At 40.3% G+C, this 11856-nt stretch overlaps 1 protein-coding gene across 1 annotated transcript; it reads left to right on the top strand.

Moving 5' to 3' along the window:
- The first annotated feature begins 3442 nt into the window (after nucleotides 1–3442).
- LOC119688804 lies at nucleotides 3443–7114 on the top strand. Its single transcript, XM_038103469.1, has one exon. It carries the CDS (start codon nucleotides 3443–3445, stop codon nucleotides 7112–7114), a length of 3672 nt encoding a protein of 1223 aa, XP_037959397.1.
- The last annotated feature ends 4742 nt before the right edge of the window (nucleotides 7115–11856 follow it).

Below are 11856 nucleotides of genomic sequence, written 5' to 3'. Positions count from 1 at the left end.
GCATCGCAGGCCTGTGTTATGCTGTGCATTGTGTGGCGGACCAAGCTTCTGGCATCTCCTCCTCCAGTGTTTCTATTCATCCTATCATCGAACACTTCGAGAAAGATATCCCTATTGAGTTTATTCGTGGACCATTTGCGAGTAGACCTCCTTCCGGGGTTTCCATTTGGCCTATTGCCTGGCTCGACGGTGAACCAGATGTATTGGTGATCGCTCCCCGTGTAGTCCTCGAGAACTGACCATTCCTTTAGCGTACCAGCTATCTTCTCCGACACTAACGTGATGTCTGGAATAGTGCCTTCGCATCCTGGTCTGCGAAAGGTGGGCGACATCCCCCTGTTAGCGACTACAAGTCCCAATCTGGCCGCCATGTCAAGCACTCGCCTACCTCTGGGATTTGTGGTCATCATGCCCCATTCAATGGCCTTCGAATTGAAGTCGCCTGCTATAATAAAGTTTCACCCATTTGGAGGACGCAATCTTCGATTGCGTCCAGTTTCATCTGGAATTGGCCAATACTGTCGCTCGGTGTAAGATAGCAGCTCATTAAGGTAAAGTTGCGATTTCGAACCCAAACGTGTCCGTCTCCGGCACCACTGGCTGAGAAAGAGAATTTCTCGGCGCATGGCAGCCAGATGGCTGCAGTTCCACTGCAGTCAGCCAAGAAGGTACCGCAACTGATTTCTCCATATTGTTCGCTAATTATGACAACATCCGCGTTCCGCTCATGTATGAGTTGTGATATAAGGGCGTCTGCTGTCCTGCTTCGGTGCATATTTGCTTGCAAAAATCTCATCATCTTTGGGCCTTTACCGATGCACATTTGCCAGATGCAGCAATGTGATCGACGGTTTTGAGGCCAGCGTCAGTACAGACGCAGCACTTCGGAGAGTTTGTGCACTCCTTTAGTTTGTGTCCAGGTGCGCCACATTTGATGCAGAGGTTTGTTCTATCTGGACCCTTGCAATTTCTCTGTACATGTCCTACACCAAGGCACCTGAAGCAACGCTTTGTTTCGGTGCGCGTCCGCTTTTTTGCTCTGATCCATCCAATAATGATCGAGCCTGTCTCGAGAAGCTTATCAGCTGCTACGGTGGGTAATTGCACGTAAGCTCTGACCAGTTCTTTGTTATTTGGTTTGGTGACGGTCACCTTCAACTGATCGCTTCCGCTTGGAAGGAGTCGTTTAACCGCTTCTTCGACTTCCGTCGTTGTAGTAAGCGCATCGAGATCTCTTATCTCTATGGTGGTTTTCGGTATCAGACCAGTTACCTCCGCCGTTTCTTGCAAAGCACTCCTTATTTCATCGCAGAACTCTAAGCTTGCCTTGGTCCCCTTGTCAAGCTCTAATAGCAGAGCTCCCGACATTGTCTTGCGGACTGCTCGAATTTTGACTTTCGAGTCATCCGGCTTGACATTCGAACGGAGGTTCTTTAAAATGTCCGCATAAGTTTGACTTCCCGTCGGTTTTATGAGGACTGCTTCCGTCTTTGGGCCTCTGTCCTTATTGGGCCTGGGTCTCTTTGCTTCTGGCTTAGTTTTCTTTTCAGCTTTCTTTGTACCGACATTTATTTTGTCTGGTCTTTTCGTAGTTATGGGCGTCCCATTTATTTCTCTTTTTTTGGGGGTTTTGAGCTTCTTCCGATTTACGGTTTGCCATTCCTCAGGCTTATCTTGTCTGCTCTTTTTGGCGCTCTCATTTCCTGTGTTTTGCGCAGCAGGACTTGTCGCCATGCGCTTTTGTCTATGCACGTTTGGTGTGTCTACCACATTTGCTTCTCTTCGTGCTTTTTTCGCCACTGCCTTGATCCAGCATCGGCTATAGTAGCCCATGTTTTCGAAGTGCGTTTGCAGTTCGTTTACGCCATCTTTAATATCTAGCGAGACATTTTTTTGCCGCATTATGCCATTTTTTATCTTCATTAAGGCGGCTATACACTTTCCTAGTGTCTGCTCCTCTTCCCTTCTCAGGGTTTGGATGTATTCATCGCTCGGTGAGACGGGAACCTCCTTCATTTGTGATGGCACGTTTGGCGTGCCACTGTCCGATGCGGACTTCCCTGGGCCATCTTGCGATGGCGCTTCCGTTAGATTTTGTGTATTTGTTTTTTCATTTGTCATGATTTTTGGGTCCAAACTCCTAGCCGCTATCGATGTTCGGTTGTATAGTCGCTCGTAACGATCCCCATGGTTATCTATGCGAAGCAGGGAGGCCATGCGAGGGTTGACACAATTCCTTATGGGAGATTGTGTTCAGAGCCAGAATCTGGCGCAGGTCAGGAGTACTCTCAACTGAGCCTATACCACCAACTTAACGGTGACGAAACATCGAACGTACTTGGAGACTTGCCAAGTTTTAAAAGGACGGAGGAAGATGCAGCATTAACCTGAAAGCCATTTCTATGAGATGTCACTCTCATATACTCAGGTAACAGAATACCACATCCGCCAGCCCAAAGTCATCGTTATCGTTGTTTATTTCCAGTATGCCATGGGTGTATGAACCCTGAATTCATAGCTGATGTGCATTGCCTGTTTCGGCATGCGTTTTTTGCCATCATCTTAACATAGTGTTTATGTTGGACGTGAAGGAACTCCATCGTTGGTGCAGCTGCCTTCTCTTAAAACAGTGCACTCGTCCGTGTCCCTCGGTGGTGCACAGCTGCAGTCACTCTCTGCACACTTGGGTGTCCCTCGATGGCTGGATTTTAGTCGCCTCGTACGACAGGCATGCCTTACCACGGGAATATTCTAACCCCTATCCCGCAGGGGGAATAATAATAATAATAATAATAATAATAATAATAATAATAATAATAATAATAATAATAATAATAATAATAATAATAATAATAATAATAAAAAAAATAATAATAATTAATAAAATAATAATAATAATAATAATAATAATAATAATAATAATAATAATAATAATAATAATAATAATAATAATAATAATAATCCGCCCCACGGAATTGGAAGGTACCGTGGGATGCCGAGCTCAGGCAAGCGGACGGGTCCATAGGTTGCGGATAATGGAATGGCCATCAGATATGATGGTTAGCTGCGAATAAGATGAAAATTAAATAAGCAGTCCCGGACAATGAGCGGAGGCTGTCTATGAATGTGATTGGGGTAAACGAAGGGGCTCTTTTATCTCCAAGAAAAGATCACAAGATTCGAATCCAACCTCGACAAGGCGAGCTGACACCGCCTTTGAATAAGTGTCTCCCCCAAAATCTCTAAAACCCTCCTATCTCAACGTCTGTTTTCGCTATTTAGTGCGGCTGGGATTTAAATAAAAAACCTAAAGCGACTGACTCAGAATGGGCGGCTTTTAGGTCAGTGTCTGACTCCATGTTAGGAGCGGCTGGACGATATACCTGGTAGTAGGTATAAAATACCACCCCGTGTACTACGAGGTGTGAACAAATAGTACACAATGCAGTCACAAAATAATGTAAATCTGGGGAGATCGGATAACCCCACCGCGTCGGGATCGCATAACTCTCGCGTGCAGGATTTGGTACCTGGGTCCTGTTCGACAAGTATGCCACAGAACAACAGAAATAGAACACCTTTGCAGTCCGGTGAACAGCATATACATTCCGATATAGCTCTTACCGTGGCTGGCAGACCACGACAGCGCAGAAAATGGACTAATACTATAAATGAAGATTTATTACGCGCCTACTATATAGCTACAAACAATGAAAGAGATATGACAGCATATCGAACTACACTACATACAATATTCGTTGGGCACCATCCGGACTATAATGTATCCGAACAGCGACTAGCAGATCAAGTACGGGTTATTCATAGAAACAATCTTATACCAGAATCAAGACGAAACGCTATCAAAGAATCGGTTGCCGAAGTAAGTAATGATCAATCGACAGAAACTGCAGAAAATGAGCAAGTGCAATTTGAATCAACTAATACTTCTACAAACGTACATGTACCAGGAACACGTAATAATGTAAATACGATAGAAGTGGAAAATGAACAACCACCTCCTGCTTTAAATGTAAATTTAATTGATGTCGATGAAACCACGGATCAGCAGGAAAATGTAAGTAATGAACAAATGAGACTCAGAAGTAATCAGCATAGCTTAAATGAGATTTTTGAACAACAATTTGACATTTACAGTAACCTTAACCCTCTTTTAAAGCCACGCATTCCGAAAATTAATACTAGTAAGAAGCTAAGTTTTCTTATTGAAACACTTAACAATGATGCGATCCTGACAAAATTGAACAATGTGAGCAATTTGCAAGAATTACATACTATTGTATATGTATCAGCTATAACAATTGCTACTACAATGGGATGCAAGATAGGACAACCCAGAGATGGACCACGAAGAGCTGCAATTTATGGAAATAAGAGTAATACGCTACGAAGAATACAAATTAAAATTGATCATTTAAGAGGAGACTTAGAAAGAATAAATAAGTACATTGAAGGTAATCCTACAAGAAGACTTAAAAACAGGATCAATAAGATATTAAAAACATACAATCTTCACACACGCTACGAAACAAATCACACGAATATTATTAACACAAGAGACACTATAAAACAGAAACTATGTGTACAAGTAGCGAGACAGCGTAAATACAAGTTGTCGAATCAAAGACGAGAAAACAATAGACTCTTTAACAACAACGAAAAGCAATTCTATAGAAAAATACGATCCAATGCCAATACGTCAGACGACGTATATCCAAGTAAGAATAGTGCAGAAAATTACTGGAGTTCACTGTGGTCCAATACACAAAAACATAATGAATCCGCTCTTTGGATTGAAAAAGAGAAAGAGAAATATCAAGAAAAAAAAATGTCAACTTGTCTAATTACATGTGATCAGGTCAAACGAATTATAGCAAAAACACACAACTGGAAATCTCCTGGACCAGATCACATACAAAACTTTTGGTTTAAAAGATTTACTGCAGTCCATCAAAAATTAACTGAACTTTTAAATGAATGTCTACAAAACCCCGCAACATTTCCAATCATTTTTACGAAAGGAAAAACATATCTAATGGCGAAGAATAATGGATTTAAAGGAAACCCAGCAAATGGCCGTCCAATTACTTGCCTCCCAACAATATATAAGATACTGACTGCTTGTATTGGCGATCTTATAAATACATACCTTACACAAAACGATATAATGTGCGTAGAACAGAAGGGATGCAAAAAACACGCAAAAGGATGTAAAGAACAACTAATAATTGACCAAATAATATTGGAACAAGCAGCTAAGAAAAATAGAAACCTGCACATGTGTTTTATTGATTACATGAAGGCTTTCGATAGTATCCCGCACAGTTGGCTGATTGAAGTCCTGAATATATACGGTATTCATTCAACTATTGTTAATTTCCTTGAACACAACATGACGAGATGGCGAACAAACATAGAAATGTTCACTCAAAATGGTGTCATACGAACAGATGAAATAAGTATTCGACAAGGAATTTTTCAGGGTGACTGCCTGTCAGCCTTGTGGTTTTGTATGGCGCTAAATCCGCTAAGTAATCTCTTAAGGAACGCAAAGTATGGCTTCAAAATTAAAGGCAATTCTCGAGAATGTAAAATAAATCATCTCATGTATATGGATGATTTAAAGATATATGCTTCGACGCGAGAAACCTTAGATAAGCTTATTAAAATAGTCGAGGACTTCAGTAATGACATTAGAATGAAGTTTGGCATTGAAAAATGCAGAAAAATCAGTATTGTTCGTGGAAAAATCGTTAAATTCGAAAATTTTGAGCAAAATGAATCGATTATTAAAGACATGGAAGAAGACGAACTGTACAAATATCTTGGTGTATCTCAAAGCAGAAGAATAGCACATAAAGCTGTAAAAGACAAAGTATATAGTGAATTTAAAGGACGTATTCATAAGATAGCCAAGACGAATTTGCAGGGTAAATCTTTGATAAAAGCCATCAATACTTTTGCTATTCCCATTCTGACTTATTGTTTCGGAATAATACAATGGACAACGACTGAGATACAAGCGATGCAGCGAAAAATACGAACTATGCTCACAGAATACAAATTCCACCATCCAAAGTCATGTTGTGAGCGAATGACTATGCCTAGAAAGGAAGGAGGTAGAGGCCTTATTGATCTACAAGAACTACACGACAATCAAATTATATCAATGAGAGAATATTTTTTAAAGAACGCAGAAAATGATATCTTGTTTAAAATTTTAACCGAAGCAGACAAGCATTACACACCATTAAATTTGGAAGGAACTTTTGAAAGAAAAGCACAAGATCGGCAGTGTAAAGAGCAAGCTTGGGCAATCAAACCGCTACATGGAAGATATTATAGATCCACTAACGCCGACAATGTCGATAAAATTATGTCGCACAAATGGCTTACATGTGGAACACTATTTGCTGAAACTGAGGCATTCATGATTGCAATACAGGACCAAGTAATTCCGACAAGAAATTACTGCAAATTTATAATGTCAGACCCTTCGCTAATTAGTGATAAATGTCGGCAATGTGGAGAACAAACGGAAACTGTAGATCACATACTGGCAGGATGTACATGCTTAGCACAAAGAGAATATACAAAGAGACACAATAACGTGGTTAATATTTTACATAAGCAAATATGCAATAAATATAGACTTATTGATAGAGAAAATGTTCCATACTATAAGTATACACCACAAGCAGTATATGATAATCCAGACGTAAAAATTTATTACGATCGAACTATTTATTCCGATCACACGAGGTTGCACAATAGACCAGATATAACTATTGTTGATAAAAGACGTCGAGAAGGACTCTTCATTGATGTTGCAATACCAATGACCAAAAACATGGATCGTACTTATTTTGAGAAATGTAGTCGATACGCAGAATTAGCTGTGGAAACAAAACGTAATTGGAACCTTAACAAAATTGAAATTCTTCCAATTATAATTAGTGCTGAAGGTGTAACGCCAAAAAGTTTATTGTCGCATATTCGAAGACTTGAATTAAACCAGCGAATTATTGATGACATCCAGAAAAGTGTTATAATTGATTCCTGTCATATTACTCGCAAATTTTTAAATATTAATTAATTTAAAATACCAATCAAATACTAGTTAAAATAGTTTAAATAAATATATAGATATTGTGTTATATTTTGTACTGGCTTAGGCCACCAAAACTTACCAAAAAACCCATTAAGGAGAATTAAATAAAAATAATAATAATAATAATAATAATAATAATAAGAGAAGCAAACACTCAGACACTCAGTCTAATTTATATGAACTTTAAGGTGCTGATACCGCAATCCAATTGTTCCTGAAAATATTTTAAATATTATTTCTTATTATCTTTCTTATTATCTTTTCCTCAATTCCATTTATATTCATTGTCTACTACATATACTACATTTTTAAACAAAATGCAGGAAATTAAATGTTATCATTAATTTGTACTAATTCCTTCAGCAATTAACAACTGACAAATTGAATTCTCAGTAAGATGTTCTCGCCTCCGTTTTCAAAGTTAATTGAAAACTATTAACAAAATTGCACATCAGCGCAAACATAATAATTTTCCCACTTTTGGTCGCTGGAACAACAAATTATGACAAAAGTTTAATTAAAATTTGTATGAGAAAGAGAAAAATTACAATATAATTAAAAGGATAACAAAAAAAAAATAGATATGGCGGCGACGCATTAAAGTAAAAGTTTTCTCATTAAAAATGAAACAGATCAGGTTGTACCGCATAAGTTAACCTCACAGCACAATACGAGCAACCTCTATAGTTGGCCCCAATTTAAGGATGCGATGTGCGAGGACTTCTCTCTGTCTGTGTTTGTTTTTTTTTTTTTTTTTTTTTTTTTTTTAAGCTATACGAGCTAAGGGATGTGGAATCTTCAAAAGATACTGGTAGCCCGTACTACCAGCATGCACGATTCGCAACCAAGACTTACTCTTTTGCTTGGTATTTGCGCCTACGTACTAAACCTCATCCTAACACCGTGTCTCTTCTAACCATTAATCCCTCCGGAACCACTTTTAAGCATTACTTCGGAGGGTGGTGATTCAGCGATTGCTGTCATCTCTTACTACTCTTCTAGTTCTCTCTGCTGCTCTCTGTTCTTCTGTGATTTCTTTCGCAAAAATACACACCAGGTTCCAGATTTCTGTTGACTTTAACATCAGTTGGATGATGTTATCAGGTGTGACCTGCTCTCTGGTTGCTCTTGCCAAGGAGCTGCGGTGGCTCTCATATCTCGGGCAATCAAAGAACACATGTTCCACCGTTTCTTTTGTATATGGACAAGCTGGGCACGTGTCGTCTTCGTCATGTTTGAACTTAAAAAGATATGCTCTGAAGCAGCCGTGTCCAGTTAACATCTGGGTTAGGTAGTAGTTCACCTGCCCATGCTTTCTGTTGGTCCTATCACTTATCTTCGGAATGAGCCTATGCGTCCATCTTCCTTTTGTGGATATATCCCAACTCTGTTGCCACTTATTCAATGCTTCTTCATTGAGCTGATTGAAGTTTGTAACCCCAATTCTTTTTGCTACATGCTTTTCCTTTTCAATTTCTGCTTCCTGCTGTAATGGCATCATTCCGGCAATAACCATGACCGCGTCAGTAGATACTGTACGGAATGCGGAAACAACTCTGAGAGCGCATCTTCTGTAGGCTGCGTCTACTCCTGATCTGTACGTCTTTTTATTCATTGCTTCTGCCCATATGGGAGCCGCATATATAGCAATAGACTTAACTACATTTGTGAGTAACTGCTTCTTCTGTTGTCTAGGTCCACCTATATTGGGCATTATTCGCGAAAGTGCACACGTTGTTTTCGCACATTTTGCAGCAACATATCGTAGATGCTCTTTGAAGGTGAGTCTATTGTCAATCATTACTCCAAGATACTTGATTGCTTGTTTTGATGTGACTCGCTCATTGCCAACAGTTATTGTAATGTACTCAATCTTTTTCCTGCTGCTTACAAGAAGGACTTCAGTTTTATGATCAGCAAGTTTGAGGCCTACACTTGTGATCCAGCTTCTTACCATAGCGACCGCATCGTTGCATGTTGATTGTATCTTTTCTATATGTTTCCCTTTAACAACCAGCGCGATGTCATCAGCAAATCCAATTATTTCTGCGCCTTCTGGGAGCTCAAGTCTCAGCACATCGTCATACATAATGTTCCACAATATTGGGCCCAGTACCGAGCCCTGTGGTACCCCTGCTGTTACTTGGTATGACTTTGCGCCTCTGTCTGTGTAATACAAAAGCACTCTCTCTTTAAAATAGTCAACGATTAATTCTACTAGGTACTTTGGAACGTCTTTCCCTTGAAGTGCTGCTAGAACAGTGTCCCAGTCCGCTGAGTTAAATGCGTTTTTAACGTCTAATGTAATGATGACACAGTATTCTTTGTCTCCTTCGAGCCAACGGTCTCCTTTAATGGCATCTTTTGCTATGGCTATGACTGCTTCCACGGCCTCTATTGTGGAGCGTGCCTTCCGAAAACCAAATTGTCTATCTGATAAACCATTGCCATTCAAGGCTTCTTCTAGTCTTCGGCTAATTATCTTTTCCAAAAGTTTACCGGCCGTATCAATCATACATAGCGGGCGGTAGCCTGATGCATCTTGTACGTTATTGCCCTTTGGTATAAGCACCAACCTTTGTATTTTCCATATCCGGGGGAATGTTCTCTCCTTTATACATGCGTTGAACACTTCCCTGAATGAATCAACATTGATTTCTGTGGCCATCTTTAGTGCCAGATTTGGTATTACATCTACTCCAGGTGCTTTGGTTAGTTTCAAACCTTTGCATACTACTTCCAATTCTTGCCTGCTAACCTCAGGTATTTCATTTTGTGGCTCACTATCTTGTACTGTATAGGTTATATCAGCTCTCTGCGGGAAGAGACCTTCAACTATTGCTTGTAGCTTAGCTGCGTCTGTTGTAACTGGTGGACGGTAGCTATATAATTTTTTCATAACGAGTTTATATCCTAGTCCCCAGGGGTTATTATCGACCTCCTCACACATTTCCTTGAAGCATCTTGCCTTGCTATTCGATATCGCCTTTTTTAGTTCAGTTCTCGATGTTTTATAGGCTTCTTGGTGCGCTATAAAATTTTCGCGACCCCTTGCTCTTTGACATAGTCGTCGCGCATGTTTGCATTTTCTTCTCAGTTCGGAAATTTGGTCAGTCCACCAATACACATGTTGTCTGCCATTCCGCCGGCCTTTCTTTGCCATAGATGCGTTACATGAATTTGTTATGCAGCGCATCAGTTGTATTGCTTTATCATTCGCACTGCCAGTTAGGTGGATGTCGTCCATTGAGAGCTTAAAAGCTTCTTTGTCCAAAGTTAACTCCTTCCATAGCGGATTTGGAGTGGCTACCGCAGGAATGGTTCTTGCTGAGCGGTCATGTATTTCGAATATGATAGCTTGGTGGTCACTATGTGTGTAGATATCTGACACTTGCCACTCAGTTGAATTAGCTAGTGGATCGCTGATAAATGTCAAATCAATCTTAGAGCTTCTACCGTTCCTTGTGAATGTATCCTTTTGGCCGCAGTTCAGTAATACTACATCCAGTGTGGCCAATGCTTCTAGTAGGCACTCTCCCCTGGGGTTTGTCAATGTTGAGCCCCATTCAATGGCCCAGGCATTGAAGTCACCGGCAATCACTATCGGCTTCATATTTTTAGCGTCGCTAACAATATTGTCCAGTCTTTGTTTGTATTCTTCGATTGATAGACTGGGGGGTAAATAACAGCTGAAAAACGTTATTCCATTCACTGTACTTTTTACGTATGCTTCCCCTCCATCGAAGACCTTCTCTAGTGGAAATTTACCACACGTCCATATCGATGCCTTGTTGCACTTGCTGGTAGCCCAGCAGTGATTGTCTAGTGTACTATAATGTTCGCTCATTATAGCTAGATCTATTTTTAATTCGCGTACAGTCTGCTTTAAAAGATCCTGTGCCGCTTCACAGTGGTTTAAGTTCAGCTGTAAAACTTTCATCTTTTTTTATTTAGTATCCTCCGACGGGCAGTCAAGTAGTGGGGACATTTAGGTCCTCCCGTAATATGGTTAGCGTCAATATTTGTGTCAGTTCTACAAAGTAGGCAGTGAGGGGCACCTTGACACGCTTTAGCAAGGTGGTCCTCTCCACCACACTTGTAGCAGTGTTTTGACCAGTCTTTGGAGCTCTGACAGTTCCTTGCCACATGTCCAAAATCGAAGCATTTGTAACATCTCCTGGGGGTAACTTTTTGGAGTAATCGGCACACGGTCCATCCAACTCGTAGTTTGCCCACCTCCTCAGCTTTACCGGCCTGCTTCTTTGGTATTACAATTATAGCCGTTCTGGTACCTCCAGGGGCATTTCTTATTGTTTTGATCGCCGAGGGATGTATTTCGCCTATTTGGTTTTTCCATGCATCAATTATTTCCTCTTCTGTGGTTATTTCGTCCAGGTATCGTAGTTCAAAGGTAGCTTCCTCTGTTAGCGTTTTGACCTCTATTTCCTCAGGTAGTATACTTTTGATGTGGTCTTGGTGGACACTTGTTATTGTTTCTGCTGATCTTTTGAATTCAAGCAGAAGTTCCCCTTTTTGTGTTTTCCTGATAGAGTGAACATCATTACCGACTGCTTTAAGCTCTGGAGCTCCTTTTACTTTCCGGAGTATGTCCGCAAAGGAAAGTTTCTCAGACGGTTTAATGATCACTACATCCGGTCGAGGTGGTTTCACGCGTTTTTTTGTTTGTACAACCCAAGCGTGTCGTTTGTTGTCTTCAATTGGTGCTT

The sequence above is a fragment of the Teleopsis dalmanni genome, chromosome X (genome assembly GCF_002237135.1).
Source record: "Teleopsis dalmanni isolate 2A chromosome X, ASM223713v2, whole genome shotgun sequence".
NCBI lineage: Eukaryota > Metazoa > Arthropoda > Insecta > Diptera > Diopsidae > Teleopsis > Teleopsis dalmanni.
The sequence above is the reverse complement of the archived record's forward strand: the minus strand, read 5'-3'. Positions and strand labels throughout refer to the sequence as shown.

Excerpts from the sequence above, each read along its gene's own strand:
- LOC119688804 (XM_038103469.1), top strand. The coding sequence starts at position 3,443 with ATGCAGTCACAAAATAATGTAAATCTGGGGAGATCGGATAACCCCACC.